The 24,388-nt window shown below is 49.3% G+C and overlaps 1 protein-coding gene across 2 annotated transcripts in view; it reads right to left on the bottom strand.

The window, feature by feature from the left end:
* Positions 1-23,951, bottom strand: part of LOC146868576 (ficolin-2-like) — a 254,859-nt gene extending 230,908 nt beyond the window's left edge. For both annotated transcript variants that reach the window (XM_085611422.1, XM_085611429.1), the window contains exon 1: positions 23,829-23,951. In XM_085611422.1, the coding sequence (XP_085467548.1) occupies positions 23,829-23,904 (76 nt within the window). In that variant the 5' untranslated portion in view covers positions 23,905-23,951. The remainder of the gene's footprint in view (positions 1-23,828) is intronic.
* Between the last annotated feature and the right edge of the window lie 437 nt (positions 23,952-24,388).

The raw sequence follows: 24,388 nt of genomic DNA, 5'->3' as shown, positions 1-24,388 counted from the left end.
GTATTGATAATAATAACGGTATAAATATTGATAACACTATTAAAGAGTTGTACACATAAATTTGTCGATATTTGACAAAATGGTTGCCTATTAAGGAAACAAAACAATCTTGTTTACCTTCTTTTCTGATATGCAGTGATTTATTGTTAGTGGTTTATTGTTGCTTTACTGAAATACATTGACATTTACTGAGTGACTGCCTGGAAGCACTGCCCTGGGTGTCTTAATAGAAGAAAGGAGAGAGGAGGGAGCTGCCATGTGCCAACAGCCGAAGCTTTTACTGAGAGGTTTGCTCTCTTAGTTTATTAGGCAGTGGCATGACTATACAGTCTTGTGGCATGACCTCAGTGTGTGTATTGTGCTGCATCTGCCAGGGGTGGTTATGCATGTGTTATTTGGCCTCACACCCACATGTGGTGTGTCATGCAGTGGGGGAAAGACATCCATCCTCCTGGGAGTGGGACACTGCTGTCAGTGATGTGTTGTTATGGCACTATCATCATTGTCCTAAGTTAGGGATACGTACATTCACCCATGGAGCTGTGGTCATCTGATAATGATGTACACCCACCATATCTCTGTCCACTGCTGGGAGTACTCTGCACCCACACCCATGTCTCTGTCCAGTGCTGGGAGTCCTCTGCACCCACCCCCCATGTCTCTGTCCACTGCTGGGAGTGATGGGCACCCACCCCTCACATGTCCCTGTCCACTGGTGGTATTCCTCCGCACCCACCCCCATGGCTCTGTCCACTGCTGGGAGTCCTCTACACCCACCCCTCATATGTCTGGGCACTGCTGGGAGTCCTCTGCACCCACCCCTCATCTGTCTGGGCACTGCTGGGAGTGATAGGCACCCACCCCTCATATGTCTGGGCACTGCTGGGAGTGATGGGCACCCATCCCTCATATGTCTGGGCACTGCTGAGAGTGATAGGCACCCACCCCTCATATGTCTGGGCACTGCTGGAAGTGATGGGCACCCACCCCTCATATGTCTGGGCACTCCTGGGAGTGCTGGACACCCACCCCTCATATGTCTGGGCATTGCTGGGAGTCCTCTGCACCAATCCCTCATATGTCTGGGCACTGCTGGGAGTGATAGGCACCCACCCCTCATATGTCTGGGCACTGCTGGGGGTCCTCTGCACCCACCCCTCATATGTCTGGGCACTGCTGGGAGTGATAGGCACCCACCCCTCATATTTCTGGGCATTGCTGGGGGTCCTCTGCACAAACCCCTCATATGTCTGGGCACTGCTCGGGGTCCTCTGCACCCACCCCTCATATGTCTGGGCACTGCTGGGGGTCCTCTGCACCCACCCCTCATATGTCTGGGCACTGCTGGGAGTGATAGGCACCCACCCCTCATATGTCTGGGCACTGCTGGGAGTGATGGGCACCCACCCCTCATATGTCTGGGCACTGCTGGGAGTCCTCTGCACCCACCCCTCATATGTCTGGGCACTGCTGGGAGTGAAAGGCACCCACCCCTCATATGTCTGGGCACTGCTGGGAGTGATGGGCACCCACCCCTCATATGTCTGGGCACTGCTGGGAGTGATAGGCACCCATCCCTCATATGTCTGGGCACTGCTGGAAGTGATGGGCACCCACCCCTCATATGTCTGGGCACTGCTGAGAGTGATGGGCACCCACCCCTCATATGTCTGGGCACTGCTGGGAGTCCTCTGCACCCACCCCTCATATGTCTGGGCACTGCTGGGAGTGATAGGCACCCACCCCTCATATGTCTGGGCACTGCTGGGGGTCCTCTGCACCCACCCCTCATATGTCTGGGCACTGCTGGGGGTCCTCTGCACCCACCCCTCATATGTCTGGGCACTGCTGGGGGTCCTCTGCACCCACCCCTCATATGTCTGGGCACTGCTGGGAGTCATAGGCACCCACCCCTCATATGTCTGGGCACTGCTGGTATTCCTCTGCACCCACCCACCCACTTACGCCCTTGCTGTGGTACACTGCTGTCCTGGCCATACACCACCCCCAATTTACAGCTGATGTACTGCACCAAGCCGCACACCTGCATCCGTGGCGTGTGTACGCCTTGTATCCATCATGTAATGGGGCTGTAGGGGTACGCGTGGTACGGACCGTACCCACGCTCTGGGGGCGTGGGAACGGTCCGTACACGTGTACCCCTACATCACCACTACAATGGTGGTACGGACCGTACACACGCTCTGGGGGCGTGTGTACGGTCCATACCACCATTGTAGTGGTGATGTAGGGTTACGTGTGTACGGACCGTACCCACGCTCTGGGGGCGTGGGTACGGTCCACACAACCATTGTAGTGGTAATGTAGGGGTATGCGTGTACGGACCGTACCCACGCTCTGGGGGCATGGGTACGGTCCGTACCTCCATTGTAGTGGTGATGTAGGGGTATGCGTGTACGGACCATACCCACGCTCTGGGGGCGTGTGTACGGTCCGTACCACCATTGTAGTGGTGATGTAGGGGTACGTGTGTACGGACCGTACCCACGCTCTGGGTGCGTGGGTACGGTCTGTACCACCATTGTAGTGGTGATGTAGGGGTACGCATGTACAGACCGTACCCACGCTCTGGGGGCGTGGGTACGGTCCGTACCACCATTGTAGTGGTGATGTAGGGGTACGCGTGTACGAACCGTACCCATGCTCTGGGGGTGTGTGTACAGTCCGTACCACCATTGTAGTGGTGATGTAGGGGTACCCGTGTACGGACCGTACCCACGCTCTGGGTGCGTGGGTACGGTCCGTACCACCATTGTAGTGGTGATGTAGGGGTACGCGTGTACGGACCGTACCCATGCACCCAATGCGTGGGTATGGTCCGTACACGCATACCCCTACATCACCACTACAATGGTGGTATGGACCGTACCCACGCTCTGAGGGGTGTGGGTACATACCGTACCACCATTATGGTGGTGACGGGTACGCGTCCACGTCCACTTCCGTTGTGGCGTGAAGTGGGATTGGTGGACACGCCCCCCGAGATGACCAGACCATGGAGGTAATTAATGTGCAGGTTGTATTTGTATTTTGTGGGGTGTGGGTTATGTTTCCTGCCCCTTGCACCCCCCTCCTTGCCCCTGGGGGTTGTTGTGACCTTCTGCGGCGTCTGCGTCGGTTTCTGAACACGAGGTCGTAGGCTATGGGGGCCGGGATGACGCGTAGGTCGGGGTCCATCGCTGTCTGTCGCGTACCTGTGCTACTTGTTCGCGTCGTCCTCAATTTCCCGGCAATTTTTGGCTCCCGTAAAAAATGCTACGTGCGGAGTGACGTAGGCACGAATTGTACTTGCTGGTCCGTAAAACGCTGCCTGACTCCGTCCGGACGTCGCGTATGCGCCGTCCAGAATCAGATTTGTATGTATTTTTTTGCCGGTCGGTGTTTTTTACGACTCGTACTGAAATGGTATTTCTGTGCGAATCGTACTTGCGAGTTTGTAAGGTGTTTTTCCCGGGTACGAGTCGGACGGAGAAAACGCTCCGTACGACCATTTGTACCCGGGTTTTACCGGATCGGAATCGGCACCTTAATGTACTATAATTAAATTACTTCCCACCCTAATCCCCTATAAACCCACAACCCGCTACGGAATTAAATTACACAAAAATGAAATAACATAAAATTCATTACTTTAAAAATATTCAAACATACATTCCAAAATTAATACATACTTTTAACACATATACTAACACTTAAAACACTATAAAAAAATTCGATATTTTTAACAACTATATTATGACTGTCGATATTACTTACTTCTATATTATGTAAATCGATATTTGTTACCTGATTTTCGATATTCTTCACCACTATATTTTGGCAATTCGATAGTCTGTCCATTCTGTATTAAAAACTAGATATTCTGTCCAGTCGATATTTTTTTTCTCGATATTATGACTGTTTACCGAAGTATTCAGCTTATGTAGGGGTGCACACTGCTACCTATGTTGGATCTGTTCAGATGAGAGAAGCAAGCAGGGTTCAGGAGATACTGTACAGCATGTGTATGGTGCCATGATTGTCTCTTTTTTGACAGGGCTGTGGGGGGAAGAGGCGCATTTGACAGCAGATATGTGCACGGCCACATCACTTCACGCTTATGAACTTTGACAATACTTCGCAGCAGCACCTGTCCCCAATTGTATCAAGTGGCAAACACTTGGAAGTTGCGACACATATGACTGATCACAATTCTTTGCTGTGCATCGAATGCAAGTACTGTAGGAAGACCTGACTCCAGTTGGGTGTGAGCTCCACACAAGCTCTCGGTGTTTGAGGCACACATAACTTCCCGGGAATTCTCACAAGCCCCTACAGGAGAGTACAGTTCTGGGTCCTGCGTTTGCGCAGGGTCTTGTGGGTTCCTGGCCTGTGGCTTGTGCTGTAAAATCATTCACTTGCTCAGGGTCACACAGGACGTGTGTGTCACAGTCAGCTCAGGGCCCGGAAGAATGTTGAGATTGCTAGGAGCCTGGCCAAAAGTTCACAAAAGACATGAACGCATGATGGGAGTTTAACAGGCAGTACTGAGTCGTCAGCATAGACAGACCTCGAGGTGAATGACGTAGCAGGAAGTGCAGGAAGTGATAAGATATGGAGGACATGCACAAACAGGAAGCATGCCGGGTTCCTTGAAAGGTGAGGCAGTATGTAAGGTGTCAAGGATCAGGAAAGCAACAGATATTAGACCCTTTAAATACGCTTCTAAGGCTTTTTTTTTTTAATTCTAGCTATTTAACTTCCAATATGTGAACCACATACCTTGACCTTTTTCATATTGTACTGTTATCTGGCTTCTCGACTTTTACAACTTTAATTTGCAGATATCTTTGATATCTGAAAAATATATATTTGATATTTCGCCTTCCATCTCATTTCCTGAAAACTGAGTAATGAGTCTTGAGGAATTACCTCAGTAATCGAACCCAGAATTTCGATTTCCTTGTTGTTCCTCATTCCTCAAATGATCCTCAGGGTTCATCTGGAATCCCCTTTTATTTCGTAATGCCAAAGTTAACACGTCTCCTGGTATAGTTAACTCTCGGGGTATGGGTTTAACACCTCCATATCCAGGAACTCAAGTCTGCGGGACCACTCAAGGAGGAGCTGTGCAAGCTTCAGTGAGAATTACAATACAATGTACGTGGCAGAGGAAACCTCTGGTGTGATGCAAGTAACAATGCAAGTCTGTGGAACCACTCAAGCAATGCAAGTAGCAATGCAAGTCTGTGGGACCACTCAAGGAGGAGCTGTGCAAGCTTCAGTGAGAATATACACGGCAGAGGAAACCTCTGATGTGATGCAAGTAACAATGCAAGTCTGTGGGACCAATCAAGCAATGCAAGTAGCAATGCAAGTATGTGGGACCACTCAAGGAGGAGCTGTGCAAGCTTCAGTGAGAATATACACGGCAGAGGAAAACACTGATGTGATGCAAGTAACAATACAAGTCTGTGGGACCACTAAAGCAATGGAAGTAACACGGCAAGTCTGTGGGACCACTCAAGCAATGCAAGTAGCAATGCAAGTATGTGGGACCACTCAAGGAGGAGCTGTGCAATCTTCAGTGAGAATTACAATACAATGTACGTGGCAGAGGAAACCACTGATGTGATGCAACTAACAATGCAAGTCTGTGGGACCACTCAAGCAATGCAAGTAACAAGGCAAGTCTGTGGCACCACTCAATCAGTGGAACTAACAATACAAGTCTGTGGGACCCCACAAGCAATAACAGTAACAAAGTAAGTCTGTGGGACCACTCAAGCAGTGCAAGTCTGTGGGACCACTCAAGCAATGCAAGTAACAAGGCAAGTCTGTGGGACCACTCAAGCAATGTCAGTAACAATGCAAGTCTGTGGGACCACTCAAGCAGTGACAGTAACAATGCAAGTCTGTGGGACCACTCAAGCAATGCAAGTCTGTGGGACCACTCAAGCAATGGAAGTAACAAGGCAAGTCTGTGGGAGCACTCAAGCAATGACAGTAGCAATGCAAGTCTGTGGGACCACTCAAGCAATGACAGTAACAACGCAAGTCTGTGGGACCACTCAAGCAGTAACAGTAACAATGCCAGTCTGTGGGGCCACTCAAGCAATGCAAGTAACAAGGCACGTCTGTGGGACCACTCAAACAATGCAAGTAACAAGGCAAGTCTGTGAAACCACTCAAGCAATGCAAGTGACAATGCAAGTCTGTGGGACCACTCAAGCAATGTGAGTAACAAGCCAAGTCTGTGGGACCACTCAAGCAGTACAACTAACAATGCAAGTCTGTGGGACCACTCAAGCAGTACAACTAACAATGCAAGTCTGTTGGACCACTCAAACAGTGCAACTAACAATGCAAGTCTGTGGGACCACGCAAGCAATGCAAGTCTGTGGGACCACTGAAGCATTGCAAGTAACAAGGCAAGTCTGTGGGACCACTCAAGCAATAACAGTAGCACTGCAAGTCTGTGGGACCACTCAAGCAATGCAAGTAACAACGCAAGTCTGAGAACCCTACAGGCCTGTGGATCAATGTGGGTAATGGTGCACTACTGTGGAGCTATGGAAGTCTGCCACCTTTGGAAATTCATAGTGCAAGTCTTTGAAACAATGAATGTCTGTGGTTCATAAGTCAGCGAAGGAAATGAAGAATGTGTCAGTGCACGTCTACAGGGCATTGACAAAAAACAGTGCTTGCCTTTGAGGTGATGAAAGTCTTTGAGGCGCTGCAAGTCTGTGAGGAAAGGCATCTTTCAGCACAAGTCTATAGGACCATGGAAGTTGCAATGCACGTCCAAGAGGCTATGCAAGTATGCGCGTCATTGGCAAAATCACACTGCAAGTTCATGACATTACGGTTGGAGGAAAGTGTAAGGTAGTCTGTGAGGAAAGGGACGGGAATCATTAGCAAATGAACTCCTTGCAGCTATAGAAATCAAATTGCAAATAGATGGAGCTTCCCATATTTGTGGGGCAATCCAAAAAACAATGCAAGGCTATTGGCGGATGCGAGTCCATGTGGCACTGCCAGTTGATGTAGCAATTCAAGTATACGAGGCACTACAAGGCAGTCGGCACAACTAGTAAAGAAAGTGTCGGAGCGATACAAGTCTGTAAGTGCATGTGTAGGAGTATGCTTACCGTGCTACACTTTCCCTAATGTAGAACAGTCTAAATGGACTGATGCACCATCAGGGTCGTCACAGATATTGACTCTCCTGTAGGGAGATAGTCTGATTCACACTGATGGTCAATTCCTTAAGGCAAGGTGGGCTGGGGTAGAGGCAGTCACATTCAGTCTCTGCCTGACCCAATAGACATTGAGAGGCAATGATTATAGATACATTTCCTGATTCCCAAACGGATCAATCCATCTCAAAGGGCTGTTTCCTGTCCACAAGACAGCAGCATATATTTGTCTTACTGGGCAGTGAGTTTCATAAGACACGACTTAGAGAAATCAGAGTTACTGGCATCTTTCAAGGGGGTCCGAGCTGGAAAACAGATGTGCTTCTGGCACAATAATCTCCTATTTTATCTCTGCAAAAAGTTCAAATTATCACTATTATTAGTAGTTGTATTGATAATAATAACGGTATAAATATTGATAACACTATTAAAGAGTTGTACACATAAATTTGTCGATATTTGACAAAATGGTTGCCTATGAAGGAAACAAAACAATCTTGTTTACCTTCTTTTCTGATATGCAGTGATTTATTGTTAGTGGTTTATTGTTGCTTTACTGAAATACATTGACATTTACTGAGTGACTGCCTGGAAACACTGCCCTGGGTGTCTTAATAGAAGAAAGGAGAGAGGAGGGAGCTGCCATGTGCCAACAGCCGAAGCTTTTACTGAGAGGTTTGCTCTCTTAGTTTATTAGGCAGTGGCATGACTATACAGTCTTGTGGCATGACCTCAGTGTGTGTATTGTGCTGCATCTGCCAGGGGTGGTTATGCATGTGTTATTTGGCCTCACACCCACATGTGGTGTGTCATGCAGTGGGGGAAAGACATCCATCCTCCTGGGAGTGGGACACTGCTGTCAGTGATGTGTTGTTATGGCACTATCATCATTGTCCTAAGTTAGGGATACGTACATTCACCCATGGAGCTGTGGTCATCTGATAATGATGTACACCCCCCATATCTCTGTCCACTGCTGGGAGTACTCTGCACCCACACCCATGTCTCTGTCCAGTGCTGGGAGTCCTCTGCACCCACCCCCATGTCTCTGTCCACTGCTGGGAGTGATGGGCACCCACCCCTCACATGTCCCTGTCCACTGGTGGTATTCCTCCGCACCCACCCCCATGGCTCTGTCCACTGCTGGGAGTCCTCTACACCCACCCCTCATCTGTCTGGGCACTGCTGGGAGTGATAGGCACCCACCCCTCATCTGTCTGGGCACTGCTGGGAGTGATAGGCACCCACCCCTCATATGTCTGGGCACTGCTGGGAGTGATGGGCACCCATCCCTCATATGTCTGGGCACTGCTGAGAGTGATAGGCACCCACCCCTCATATGTCTGGGCACTGCTGGAAGTGATGGGCACCCACCCCTCATATGTCTGGGCACTCCTGGGAGTGCTGGACACCCACCCCTCATATGTCTGGGCATTGCTGGGAGTCCTCTGCACCAATCCCTCATATGTCTGGGCACTGCTGGGAGTGATAGGCACCCACCCCTCATATGTCTGGGCACTGCTGGGGGTCCTCTGCACCCACCCCTCATATGTCTGGGCACTGCTGGGAGTGATAGGCACCCACCCCTCATATTTCTGGGCATTGCTGGGGGTCCTCTGCACAAACCCCTCATATGTCTGGGCACTGCTCGGGGTCCTCTGCACCCACCCCTCATATGTCTGGGCACTGCTGGGGGTCCTCTGCACCCACCCCTCATATGTCTGGGCACTGCTGGGAGTGATAGGCACCCACCCCTCATATGTCTGGGCACTGCTGGGAGTGATGGGCACCCACCCCTCATATGTCTGGGCACTGCTGGGAGTCCTCTGCACCCACCCCTCATATGTCTGGGCACTGCTGGGAGTGATAGGCACCCACCCCTCATATGTCTGGGCACTGCTGGGAGTGATGGGCACCCACCCCTCATATGTCTGGGCACTGCTGGGAGTGATAGGCACCCATCCCTCATATGTCTGGGCACTGCTGGAAGTGATGGGCACCCACCCCTCATATGTCTGGGCACTGCTGAGAGTGATGGGCACCCACCCCTCATATGTCTGGGCACTGCTGAGAGTGATAGGCACCCACCCCTCATATGTCTGGGCACTGCTGGGAGTGATGGGCACCCACCCCTCATATGTCTGGGCACTGCTGGGAGTGATAGGCACCCATCCCTCATATGTCTGGGCACTGCTGGAAGTGATGGGCACCCACCCCTCATATGTCTGGGCACTGCTGAGAGTGATGGGCACCCACCCCTCATATGTCTGGGCACTGCTGGGAGTCCTCTGCACCCACCCCTCATATGTCTGGGCACTGCTGGGAGTGATAGGCACCCACCCCTCATATGTCTGGGCACTGCTGGGGGTCCTCTGCACCCACCCCTCATATGTCTGGGCACTGCTGGGGGTCCTCTGCACCCACCCCTCATATGTCTGGGCACTGCTGGGGGTCCTCTGCACCCACCCCTCATATGTCTGGGCACTGCTGGGAGTCATAGGCACCCACCCCTCATATGTCTGGGCACTGCTGGTATTCCTCTGCACCCACCCACCCACTTGCGCCCTTGCTGTGGTACACTGCTGTCCTGGCCATACACCACCCCCAATTTACAGCTGATGTGCTGCACCAAGCCGCACACCTGCATCCGTGGCGTGTGTACGCCTTGTATCCATCATGTAATGGGGCTGTAGGGGTACGCGTGGTACGGACCGTACCCACGCTCTGGGGGCGTGGGAACGGTCCGTACACGTGTACCCCTACATCACCACTACAATGGTGGTACGGACCGTACACACGCTCTGGGGGCGTGTGTACGGTCCATACCACCATTGTAGTGGTGATGTAGGGTTACGTGTGTACGGACCGTACCCACGCTCTGGGGGCGTGGGTACGGTCCACACAACCATTGTAGTGGTAATGTAGGGGTACGCGTGTACGGACCGTACCCACGCTCTGGGGGCATGGGTACGGTCCGTACCTCCATTGTAGTGGTGATGTAGGGGTATGCGTGTACGGACCATACCCACGCTCTGGGGGCGTGTGTACGGTCCATACCACCATTGTAGTGGTGATGTAGGGGTACGTGTGTACGGACCGTACCCACGCTCTGGGTGCGTGGGTACGGTCTGTACCACCATTGTAGTGGTGATGTAGGGGTACGCATGTACAGACCGTACCCACGCTCTGGGGGCGTGGGTACGGTCCGTACCACCATTGTAGTGGTGATGTAGGGGTACGCGTGTACGAACCGTACCCATGCTCTGGGGGTGTGTGTACAGTCCGTACCACCATTGTAGTGGTGATGTAGGGGTACCCGTGTACGGACCGTACCCACGCTCTGGGTGCGTGGGTACGGTCCGTACCACCATTGTAGTGGTGATGTAGGGGTACGCGTGTACGGACCGTACCCATGCACCCAGAGCGTGGGTATGGTCCGTACACGCATACCCCTACATCACCACTACAATGGTGGTATGGACCGTACCCACGCTCTGAGGGGTGTGGGTACATACCGTACCACCATTATGGTGGTGACGGGTACGCGTCCACGTCCACTTCCGTTGTGGCGGGAAGTGGGATTGGTGGACACGCCCCCCGAAGTGACCAGACCATGGAGGTAATTAATGTGCAGGTTGTATTTGTATTTTGTGGGGTGTGGGTTATGTTTCCTGCCCCTTGCACCCCCCTCCTTGCCCCTGGGGGTTGTTCTGACCTTCTGCGGCGTCTGCGTCGGTTTCTGAACACGAGGTCGTAGGCTATGGGGGCCGGGATGACGCGTAGGTCGGGGTCCATCGCTGTCTGTCGCGTACCTGTGCTCCTTGTTCGCGTCGTCCTCAATTTCCCGGCATTTTTTGGCTCCCGTAAAAAATGCTACGTGCGGAGTGACGTAGGCACGAATTGTACTTGCTGGTCCGTAAAACGCTGCCTGACTCCGTCCGGACGTCGCGTATGCGCCGTCCAGAATCAGATTTGTATGTATTTTTTTGCCGGTCGGTGTTTTTTACGACTCGTACTGAAATGGTATTTCTGTGCGAATCGTACTTGCGAGTTTGTAAGGTGTTTTTCCCGGGTACGAGTCGGACGGAGAAAACGCTCCGTACGACCATTTGTACCCGGGTTTTACCGGATCGGAATCGGCACCTTAATGTACTATAATTAAATTACTTCCCACCCTAATCCCCTAAAAACCCACAACCCGCTACGGAATTAAATTACACAAAAATGAAATAACATAAAATTCATTACTTTAAAAATATTCAAACATACATTCCAAAATTAATACATACTTTTAACACATATACTAACACTTAAAACACTATAAAAAAATTCGATATTTTTAACAACTATATTATGACTGTCGATATTACTTACTTCTATATTATGTAAATCGATATTTGTTACCTGATTTTCGATATTCTTCACCACTATATTTTGGCAATTCGATAGTCTGTCCATTCTGTATTAAAAACTAGATATTCTGTCCAGTCGATATTTTTTTTCTCGATATTATGACTGTTTACCGAAGTTTTTAGCTTATGTAGGGGTGCACACTGCTACCTATGTTGGATCTGTTCAGATGAGAGAAGCAAGCAGGGTTCAGGAGATACTGTACAGCATGTGTATGGTGCCATGATTGTCTCTTTTTTGACAGGGCTGTGGGGGGAAGAGGCGCATTTGACAGCAGATATGTGCACGGCCACATCACTTCACGCTTATGAACTTTGACAATACTTCGCAGCAGCACCTGTCCCCAATTGTATCAAGTGGCAAACACTTGGAAGTTGCGACACATATGACTGATCACAATTCTTTGCTGTGCATCGAATGCAAGTAATGTAGGAAGACCTGACTCCAGTTGGGTGTGAGCTCCACACAAGCTCTCGGTGTTTGAGGCACACATAACTTCCCGGGAATTCTCACAAGCCCCTACAGGAGAGTACAGTTCTGGGTCCTGCGTTTGCGCAGGGTCTTGTGGGTTCCTGGCCTGTGGCTTGTGCTGTAAAATCATTCACTTGCTCAGGGTCACACAGGACGTGTGTGTCACAGTCAGCTCAGGGCCCGGAAGAATGTTGAGATTGCTAGGAGCCTGGCCAAAAGTTCACAAAAGACATGAACGCATGATGGGAGTTTAACAGGCAGTACTGAGTCGTCAGCATAGACAGACCTCGAGGTGAATGACGTAGCAGGAAGTGCAGGAAGTGATAAGATATGGAGGACATGCACAAACAGGAATCATGCCGGGTTCCTTGAAAGGTGAGGCAGTATGTAAGGTGTCAAGGATCAGGAAAGCAACAGATATTAGACCCTTTAAATACGCTTCTAAGGCTTTTTTTTTTAATTCTAGCTATTTAACTTCCAATATGTGAACCACATACCTTGACCTTTTTCATATTGTACTGTTATCTGGCTTCTCGACTTTTACAACTTTAATTTGCAGATATCTTTGATATCTGAAAAATATATATTTGATATTTCGCCTTCCATCTCATTTCCTGAAAACTGAGTAATGAGTCTTGAGGAATTACCTCAGTAATCGAACCCAGAATTTCGATTTCCTTGTTGTTCCTCATTCCTCAAATGATCCTCAGGGTTCATCTGGAATCCCCTTTTATTTCGTAATGCCAAAGTTAACACGTCTCCTGGTATAGTTAACTCTCGGGGTATGGATTTAACACCTCCATATCCAGGAACTCAAGTCTGCGGGACCACTCAAGGAGGAGCTGTGCAAGCTTCAGTGAGAATTACAATACAATGTACGTGGCAGAGGAAACCTCTGGTGTGATGCAAGTAACAATGCAAGTCTGTGGGACCACTCAAGGAGGAGCTGTGCAAGCTTCAGTGAGAATATACACGGCAGAGGAAACCTCTGATGTGATGCAAGTAACAATGCAAGTCTGTGGGACCAATCAAGCAATGCAAGTAGCAATGCAAGTATGTGGGACCACTCAAGGAGGAGCTGTGCAAGCTTCAGTGAGAATATACACGGCAGAGGAAAACGCTGATGTGATGCAAGTAACAATACAAGTCTGTGGGACCACTAAAGCAATGGAAGTAACACGGCAAGTCTGTGGGACCACTCAAGCAATGCAAGTAGCAATGCAAGTATGTGGGACCACTCAAGGAGGAGCTGTGCAATCTTCAGTGAGAATTACAATACAATGTACGTGGCAGAGGAAACCACTGATGTGATGCAACTAACAATGCAAGTCTGTGGGACCACTCAAGCAATGCAAGTAACAAGGCAAGTCTGTGGCACCACTCAATCAGTGGAACTAACAATACAAGTCTGTGGGACCCCACAAGCAATAACAGTAACAAAGTAAGTCTGTGGGACCACTCAAGCAGTGCAAGTCTGTGGGACCACTCAAGCAATGCAAGTAACAAGGCAAGTCTGTGGGACCACTCAAGCAATGTCAGTAACAATGCAAGTCTGTGGGACCACTCAAGCAGTGACAGTAACAATGCAAGTCTGTGGGACCACTCAAGCAATGCAAGTCTGTGGGACCACTCAAGCAATGGAAGTAACAAGGCAAGTCTGTGGGAGCACTCAAGCAATGACAGTAGCAATGCAAGTCTGTGGGACCACTCAAGCAATGACAGTAACAACGCAAGTCTGTGGGACCACTCAAGCAGTAACAGTAACAATGCAAGTCTGTGGGGCCACTCAAGCAATGCAAGTAACAAGGCACGTCTGTGGGACCACTCAAACAATGCAAGTAACAAGGCAAGTCTGTGAAACCACTCAAGCAATGCAAGTGACAATGCAAGTCTGTGGGACCACTCAAGCAATGTGAGTAACAAGCCAAGTCTGTGGGACCACTCAAGCAGTACAACTAACAATGCAAGTCTGTGGGACCACTCAAGCAGTACAACTAACAATGCAAGTCTGTTGGACCACTCAAACAGTGCAACTAACAATGCAAGTCTGTGGGACCACGCAAGCAATGCAAGTCTGTGGGACCACTGAAGCATTGCAAGTAACAAGGCAAGTCTGTGGGACCACTCAAGCAATAACAGTAGCACTGCAAGTCTGTGGGACCACTCAAGCAATGCAAGTAACAACGCAAGTCTGAGAACCCTACAGGCCTGTGGATCAATGTGGGTAATGGTGCACTACTGTGGAGCTATGGAAGTCTGCCACCTTTGGAAATTCATAGTGCAAGTCTTTGAAACAATGAATGTCTGTGGTTCATAAGTCAGCGAAGGAAATGAAGAATGTGTCAGTGCACGTCTACAGGGCATTGACAAAAAACAGTGCTTGCCTTTGAGGTGATGAAAGTCTTTGAGGCGCTGCAAGTCTGTGAGGAAAGGCATCTTTCAGCACAAGTCTATAGGACCATGGAAGTTGCAATGCACGTCCAAGAGGCTATGCAAGTATGCGCGTCATTGGCAAAATCACACTGCAAGTTCATGACATTACGGTTGGAGGAAAGTGTAAGGTAGTCTGTGAGGAAAGGGACGGGAATCATTAGCAAATGAACTCCTTGCAGCTATAGAAATCAAATTGCAAATAGATGGAGCTTCCCATATTTGTGGGGCAATCCAAAAAACAATGCAAGGCTATTGGCGGATGCGAGTCCATGTGGCACTGCCAGTTGATGTAGCAATTCAAGTATACGAGGCACTACAAGGCAGTCGGCACAACTAGTAAAGAAAGTGTCGGAGCGATACAAGTCTGTAAGTGCATGTGTAGGAGTATGCTTACCGTGCTACACTTTCCCTAATGTAGAACAGTCTAAATGGACTGATGCACCATCAGGGTCGTCACAGATATTGACTCTCCTGTAGGGAGATAGTCTGATTCACACTGATGGTCAATTCCTTAAGGCAAGGTGGGCTGGGGTAGAGGCAGTCACATTCAGTCTCTGCCTGACCCAATGGACATTGAGAGGCAATGATTATAGATACATTTCCTGATTCCCAAACGGATCAATCCATCTCAAAGGGCTGTTTCCTGTCCACAAGACAGCAGCATATATTTGTCTTACTGGGCAGTGAGTTTCATAAGACACGACTTAGAGAAATCAGAGTTACTGGCATCTTTCAAGGGGGTCCGAGCTGGAAAACAGATGTGCTTCTGGCACAATAATCTCCTATTTTATCTCTGCAAAAAGTTCAAATTATCACTATTATTAGTAGTTGTATTGATAATAATAACGGTATAAATATTGATAACACTATTAAAGAGTTGTACACATAAATTTGTCGATATTTGACAAAATGGTTGCCTATGAAGGAAACAAAACAATCTTGTTTACCTTCTTTTCTGATATGCAGTGATTTATTGTTAGTGGTTTATTGTTGCTTTACTGAAATACATTGACATTTACTGAGTGACTGCCTGGAAGCACTGCCCTGGGTGTCTTAATAGAAGAAAGGAGAGAGGAGGGAGCTGCCATGTGCCAACAGCCGAAGCTTTTACTGAGAGGTTTGCTCTCTTAGTTTATTAGGCAGTGGCATGACTATACAGTCTTGTGGCATGACCTCAGTGTGTGTATTGTGCTGCATCTGCCAGGGGTGGTTATGCATGTGTTATTTGGCCTCACACCCACATGTGGTGTGTCATGCAGTGGGGGAAAGACATCCATCCTCCTGGGAGTGGGACACTGCTGTCAGTGATGTGTTGTTATGGCACTATCATCATTGTCCTAAGTTAGGGATACGTACATTCACCCATGGAGCTGTGGTCATCTGATAATGATGTACACCCCCCATATCTCTGTCCACTGCTGGGAATACTCTGCACCCACACCCATGTCTCTGTCCAGTGCTGGGAGTCCTCTGCACCCACCCCCATGTCTCTGTCCACTGCTGGGAGTGATGGGCACCCACCCCTCACATGTACCTGTCCACTGGTGGTATTCCTCCGCACCCACCCCCATGGCTCTGTCCACTGCTGGGAGTCCTCTACACCCACCCCTCATCTGTCTGGGCACTGCTGGGAGTGATAGGCACCCACCCCTCATCTGTCTGGGCACTGCTGGGAGTGATAGGCACCAATCCCTCATATGTCTGGGCACTGCTGAGAGTGATAGGCACCCACCCCTCATATGTCTGGGCACTGCTGGAAGTGATGGGCACCCACCCCTCATATGTCTGGGCACTCCTGGGAGTGCTGGACACCCACCCCTCATATGTCTGGGCATTGCTGGGAGTCCTCTGCACCAATCCCTCATATGTCTGGGCACTGCTGGGAGTGATAGGCACCCACCCCTCATATGTCTGGGCACTGCTGGGGGTCCTCTGCACCCACCCCTCATATGTCTGGGCACTGCTGGGAGTGATAGGCACCCACCCCTCATATTTCTGGGCATTGCTGGGGGTCCTCTGCACAAACCCCTCATATGTCTGGGCACTGCTCGGGGTCCTCTGCACCCACCCCTCATATGTCTGGGCACTGCTGGGGGTCCTCTGCACCCACCCCTCATATGTCTGGGCACTGCTGGGAGTGATAGGCACCCACCCCTCATATGTCTGGGCACTGCTGGGAGTGATGGGCACCCACCCCTCATATGTCTGGGCACTGCTGGGAGTCCTCTGCACCCACCCCTCATATGTCTGGGCACTGCTGGGAGTGATAGGCACCCACCCCTCATATGTCTGGGCACTGCTGGGAGTGATGGGCACCCACCCCTCATATGTCTGGGCACCGCTGGGAGTGATAGGCACCCATCCCTCATATGTCTGGGCACTGCTGGAAGTGATGGGCACCCACCCCTCATATGTCTGGGCACTGCTGAGAGTGATGGGCACCCACCCCTCATATGTCTGGGCACTGCTGGGAGTGATAGGCACCCACCCCTCATATGTCTGGGCACTGCTGGGAGTGATGGGCACCCACCCCTCATATGTCTGGGCACTGCTGGGAGTGATAGGCACCCATCCCTCATATGTCTGGGCACTGCTGGAAGTGATGGGCACCCACCCCTCATATGTCTGGGCACTGCTGAGAGTGATGGGCACCCACCCCTCATATGTCTGGGCACTGCTGGGAGTCCTCTGCACCCACCCCTCATATGTCTGGGCACTGCTGGGAGTGATAGGCACCCACCCCTCATATGTCTGGGCACTGCTGGGGGTCCTCTGCACCCACCCCTCATATGTCTGGGCACTGCTGGGGGTCCTCTGCACCCACCCCTCATATGTCTGGGCACTGCTGGGGGTCCTCTGCACCCACCCCTCATATGTCTGGGCACTGCTGGGAGTCATAGGCACCCACCCCTCATATGTCTGGGCACTGCTGGTATTCCTCTGCACCCACCCACCCACTTGCGCCCTTGCTGTGGTACACTGCTGTCCTGGCCATACACCACCCCCAATTTACAGCTGATGTGCTGCACCAAGCCGCACACCTGCATCCGTGGCGTGTGTACGCCTTGTATCCATCATGTAATGGGGCTGTAGGGGTACGCGTGGTACGGACCGTACCCACGCTCTGGGGGCGTGGGAACGGTCCGTACACGTGTACCCCTACATCACCACTACAATGGTGGTACGGACCGTACACACGCTCTGGGGGCGTGTGTACGGTCCATACCACCATTGTAGTGGTGATGTAGGGTTACGTGTGTACGGACCGTACCCACGCTCTGGGGGCGTGGGTATGGTCCACACAACCATTGTAGTGGTAATGTAGGGGTACGCGTGTACGGACCGTACCCACGCTCTGGGGGCATGGGTACGGTCCGTACCTCCATTGTAGTGGTGATGTAGGGGTATGCGTGTACGGACCATACCCACGCTCTGGGGGCGTGTGTACGGTCCGTACCACCATTGTAGTGGTGATGTAGGGGTACGTGTGTACGGACCGTACCCACGCTCTGGGTGCGTGGGTACGGTCTGTACCACCATTGTAGTGGTGATGTAGGGGTACGCATGTACAGACCGTACCCACGCTCTGGGGGCGTGGGTACGGTCCGTACCACCATTGTAGTGGTGATGTAGGGGTACGCGTGTACGAACCGTACCCATGCTCTGGGGGTGTGTGTACAGTCCGTACCACCATTGTAGTGGTGATGTAGGGGTACCCGTGTACGGACCGTACCCACGCTCTGGGTGCGTGGGTACGGTCCGTACCACCATTGTAGTGGTGATGTAGGGGTACGCGTGTACGGACCGTACCCATGCACCCAGAGCGTGGGTATGGTCCGTACACGCATACCCCTACATCACCACTACAATGGTGGTATGGACCGTACCCACGCTCTGAGGGGTGTGGGTACATACCGTACCACCATTATGGTGGTGACGGGTACGCGTCCACGTCCACTTCCGTTGTGGCGGGAAGTGGGATTGGTGGACACGCCCCCCGAAGTGACCAGACCATGGAGGTAATTAATGTGCAGGTTGTATTTGTATTTTGTGGGGTGTGGGTTATGTTTCCTGCCCCTTGCACCCCCCTCCTTGCCCCTGGGGGTTGTTCTGACCTTCTGCGGCGTCTGCGTCGGTTTCTGAACACGAGGTCGTAGGCTATGGGGGCCGGGATGACGCGTAGGTCGGGGTCCATCGCTGTCTGTCGCGTACCTGTGCTCCTTGTTCGCGTCGTCCTCAATTTCCCGGCATTTTTTGGCTCCCGTAAAAAATGCTACGTGCGGAGTGACGTAGGCACGAATTGTACTTGCTGGTCCGTAAAACGCTGCCTGACTCCGTCCGGACGTCGCGTATGCGCCGTCCAGAATCAGATTTGTATGTATTTTTTTGCCGGTCGGTGTTTTTTACGACTCGTACTGAAATGGTATTTCTGTGCGAATCGTACTTGCGAGTTTGTAAGGTGTTTTTCCCGGGTACGAGTCAGACGGAGAAAACGCTCCGTACGACCATTTGTACCCGGGTTTTACCGGATCGGAATCGGCACCTTAATGTACTATAATTAAATTACTTCCCACCCTAATCCCCTATAAACCCACAACCCGCTACGGAATTAAATTACACAAAAATGAAATAACATAAAATTCATTACTTTAAAAATATTCAAACATACATTCCAAAATTAATACATACTTTTAACACATATACTAACACTTAAAACACTATAAAAAAAATCGATATTTTTAACAACTATATTATGACTGTCGATATTACTTACTTCTATATTATGTAAATCGATATTTGTTACCTGATTTTCGATATTCTTCACCACTATATTTTGGCAATTCGATAGTCTGTCCATTCTGTATTAAAAACTAGATATTCTGTCCAGTCGATATTTTTTTTCTCGATATTATGACTGTTTACCGAAGTATTCAGCTTATGTAGGGGTGCACACTGCTACCTATGTTGGATCTGTTCAGATGAGAGAAGCAAGCAGGGTTCAGGAGATACTGTACAGCATGTGTATGGTGCCATGATTGTCTCTTTTTTGACAGGGCTGTGGGGGGAAGAGGCGCATTTGACAGCAGATATGTGCACGGCCACATCACTTCACGCTTATGAACTTTGACAATACTTCGCAGCAGCACCTGTCCCCAATTGTATCAAGTGGCAAACACTTGGAAGTTGCGACACATATGACTGATCACAATTCTTTGCTGTGCATCGAATGCAAGTAATGTAGGAAGACCTGACTCCAGTTGGGTGTGAGCTCCACACAAGCTCTCGGTGTTTGAGGCACACATAACTTCCCGGGAATTCTCACAAGCCCCTACAGGAGAGTACAGTTCTGGGTCCTGCGTTTGCGCAGGGTCTTGTGGGTTCCTGGCCTGTGGCTTGTGCTGTAAAATCATTCACTTGCTCAGGGTCACACAGGACGTGTGTGTCACAGTCAGCTCAGGGCCCGGAAGAATGTTGAGATTGCTAGGAGCCTGGCCAAAAGTTCACAAAAGACATGAACGCATGATGGGAGTTTAACAGGTAGTACTGAGTCGTCAGCATAGACAGACCTCGAGGTGAATGACGTAGCAGGAAGTGCAGGAAGTGATAAGATATGGAGGACATGCACAAACAGGAAGCATGCCGGGTTCCTTGAAAGGTGAGGCAGTATGTAAGGTGTCAAGGATCAGGAAAGCAACAGATATTAGACCCTTTAAATACGCTTCTAAGGCTTTTTTTTTTAATTCTAGCTATTTAACTTCCAATATGTGAACCACATACCTTGACCTTTTTCATATTGTACTGTTATCTGGCTTCTCGACTTTTACAACTTTAATTTGCAGATATCTTTGATATCTGAAAAATATATATTTGATATTTTGCCTTCCATCTCATTTCCTGAAAACTGAGTAATGAGTCTTGAGGAATTACCTCAGTAATCGAACCCAGAATTTCCATTTCCTTGTTGTTCCTCATTCCTCAAATGATCCTCAGGGTTCATCTGGAATCCCCTTTTATTTCGTAATGCCAAAGTTAACACGTCTCCTGGTATAGTTAACTCTCGGGGTATGGGTTTAACACCTCCATATCCAGGAACTCAAGTCTGCGGGACCACTCAAGGAGGAGCTGTGCAAGCTTCAGTGAGAATTACAATACAATGTACGTGGCAGAGGAAACCTCTGGTGTGATGCAAGTAACAATGCAAGTCTGTGGAACCACTCAAGCAATGTAAGTAGCAATGCAAGTCTGTGGGACCACTCAAGGAGGAGCTGTGCAAGCTTCAGTGAGAATATACACGGCAGAGGAAACCTCTGATGTGATGCAAGTAACAATGCAAGTCTGTGGGACCAATCAAGCAATGCAAGTAGCAATGCAAGTATGTGGGACCACTCAAGGAGGAGCTGTGCAAGCTTCAGTGAGAATATACACGGCAGAGGAAAACGCTGATGTGATGCAAGTAACAATACAAGTCTGTGGGACCACTAAAGCAATGGAAGTAACAAGGCAAGTCTGTGGGACCACTCAAGCAATGCAAGTAGCAATGCAAGTCTGTGGGACCACTCAAGGAGGAGCTGTGCAATCTTCAGTGAGAATTACAATACAATGTACGTGGCAGAGGAAACCACTGATGTGATGCAACTAACAATGCAAGTCTGTGGGACCACTCAAGCAATGCAAGTAACAAGGCAAGTCTGTGGCACCACTCAATCAGTGGAACTAACAATACAAGTCTGTGGGACCCCACAAGCAATAACAGTAACAAAGTAAGTCTGTGGGACCACTCAAGCAGTGCAAGTCTGTGGGACCACTGAAGCAATGCAAGTAACAAGGCAAGTCTGTGGGACCACTCAAGCAATGACAGTAACAATGCAAGTCTGTGGGACCACTCAAGCAGTGACAGTAACAATGCAAGTCTGTGGGACCACTCAAGCAATGCAAGTCTGTGGGACCACTCAAGCAATGGAAGTAACAAGGCAAGTCTGTGGGAGCACTCAAGCAATGACAGTAGCAATGCAAGTCTGTGGGACCACTCAAGCAATGACAGTAACAACGCAAGTCTGTGGGACCACTCAAGCAGTAACAGTAACAATGCAAGCCTGTGGGGCCACTCAAGCAATGCAAGTAACAAGGCACGTCTGTGGGACCACTCAAGCAATGCAAGTAACAAGGCAAGTCTGTGAAACCACTCAAGCAATGCAAGTGACAATGCAAGTCTGTGGGACCACTCAAGCAATGTGAGTAACAAGCCAAGTCTGTGGGACCACTCAAGCAGTACAACTAACAATGCAAGTCTGTGGGACCACTCAAGCAGTACAACTCACAATGCAAGTCTGTTGGACCACTCAAACAGTGCAACTAACAATGCAAGTCTGTGGGACCACGCAAGCAATGCAAGTCTGTGGGACCACTGAAGCATTGCAAGTAACAAGGCAAGTCTGTGGGACCACTCAAGCAATAACAGTAGCACTGCAAGTCTGTGGGACCACTCAAGCAATGCAAGTAACAACGCAAGTCTGAGAACCCTACAGGCCTGTGGATCAATGTGGGTAATGGTGCACTACTGTGGAGCTATGGAAGTCTGCCGCCTTTGGAAATTCATAGTGCAAGTCTTTGAAACAATGAATGTCTGTGGTTCATAAGTCAGCGAAGGAAATGAAGAATGTGTCAGTGCACGTCTACAGGGCATTGACAAAAAACAGTGCTTGCCTTTGAGGTGATGAAAGTCTTTGAGGCGCTGCAAGTCTGTGAGGAAAGGCATCTTTCAGCACAAGTCTATAGGACCATGGAAGTTGCAATGCACGTCCAAGAGGCTATGCAAGTATGCGCGTCATTGGCAAAATCACACTGCAAGTTCATGACATTACGGTTGGAGGAAAGTGTAAGGTAGTCTGTGAGGAAAGGGACGGGAATCATTAGCAAATGAACTCCTTGCAGCTATACGAATCAAATTGCAAATAGATGGAGCTTCCCATATTTGTGGGGCAATCCAAAAAACAATGCAAGGCTATTGGCGGATGCGAGTCCATGTGGCACTGCCAGTTGATGTAGCAATTCAAGTATACGAGGCACTACAAGGCAGTCGGCACAACTAGTAAAGAAAGTGTCGGAGCGATACAAGTCTGTAAGTGCATGTGTAGGAGTATGCTTACCGTGCTACACTTTCCATAATGTAGAACAGTCTAAATGGACTGATGCACCATCAGGGTCGTCACAGATATTGACTCTCCTGTAGGGAGATAGTCTGATTCACACTGATGGTCAATTCCTTAAGGCAAGGTGGGCTGGGGTAGAGGCAGTCACATTCAGTCTCTGCCTGACCCAATGGACATTGAGAGGCAATGATTATAGATACGTTTCCTGATTCCCAAACGGATCAATCCATCTCAAGGGGCTGTTTCCTGTCCACAAGACAGCAGCATATATTTGTCTTACTGGGCAGTGAGGTTCATAAGACACGACTTAGAGAAATCAGAGTTACTGGCAACTTTCAAGGGGGTCCGAGCTGGAAAACAGATGTGCTTCTGGCACAATAATCTCCTATTTTATCTCTGCAAAAAGTTCAAATTATCACTATTATTAATAGTTGTATTGATAATGATAACTGTATAAATATTGATAACACTATTAAAGAGTTGTACACATAAATTTGTCGATATTTGACAAAATGATTGCCTATTAAGGAAACAAAACAATCTTGTTTACCTTCTTTTCTGATATGCAGTGATTTATTGTTAGTGGTTTATTGTTGCTTTACTGAAATACATCGACATTTACTGAGTGACTGCCTGGAAGCACTGCCCTGGGTGTCTTAATAGGAGAAAGGAGAGAGGAGGGAGCCGCCATGAGCCAACAGCCGAAGCTTTTACTGAGAGGTTGGCACACAAGGGCCTTGAAATTGACGGGTTGTACAGCGCTCGGCAGTCTAGCTCTGCAACCCGTAGGAATTTTAGTGGTAAGGAAATTGACACAATACTTTGCATCACTTAGAGGCATGCAAGAGTCTGGGCACATACAGGGCTCCTAAAAGTCAAGGCTTGTGCATTTACAAAGAGTATCTAAGTGCTGTCTATCAAATCTTTCAGGATAGAATTGTAAAATAAGAAAGGTTAATTGGTGCATACAATGATTTTCCCTGGAATGCATCATTTGGGCAAGTTGGGAAGACAAAATTAACATGGAGGTTTCACTGTTCTCCAGCCTGGAACTTGCCACTAGACTACAGTACAGCTCCTTCTTTATGACGATGATGATTATTACTATTACTGGTATTATTATTATTATCGTCATCGTCATCTTCATCTACTTTGTGGCACTCACCTGGGCAGGTGTCCTCAGCACTGCACAGCATCGCCCAGAAGAAGCAAAAGACAATGGGGAGGCCGAGAGTCTCCATCGCCAGCAGAGTCTGGGAAGGTCTCACCAGAAATGCTCCCCTGTCTCTCTCTCACCAGCAGTTCACGGTGGCTGAGATTATAACAAGGAATGCCCCGCCCTCACTCCTCCCCTCTGGGCTCTCTCTCCAGAGCCCCTCCCCTGCTGATCGCCCTCTCTGCTATGGCATTCTTTGGCAGTGATTTACGGCGGATGTGTTATAGCCCCTCCCACGAAGGAAACTCTAGTTTGGAGACATCACCAAACCAGCACTGCCAAATCCAATGTCTTTTTTCTATTGAAAATGTTTTCTCTGTTTACTTGATGGGGATATGTGGATTGGACGAAGGTGAGGGACTCTGGCCCTGCATCACATTTAGCTCATTACGCTGCTGTTACACTACTCATAAGTGCTCTCAGCTTGAAATATAAGAGAACTGAGGAGGTGAAGTGATTCGCTCCGAATTTATGGCAGTAAACTTCATTTTTAAAATTCAGGTCTATTT

The sequence above is a fragment of the Triturus cristatus genome, chromosome 1_2 (assembly GCF_964204655.1).
Source record: "Triturus cristatus chromosome 1_2, aTriCri1.1, whole genome shotgun sequence".
NCBI classification, from domain to species: Eukaryota; Metazoa; Chordata; class Amphibia; order Caudata; family Salamandridae; genus Triturus; species Triturus cristatus.
Note: the sequence above shows the minus strand (reverse complement) of the source record. Positions and strands in the feature narration are given on the sequence as shown.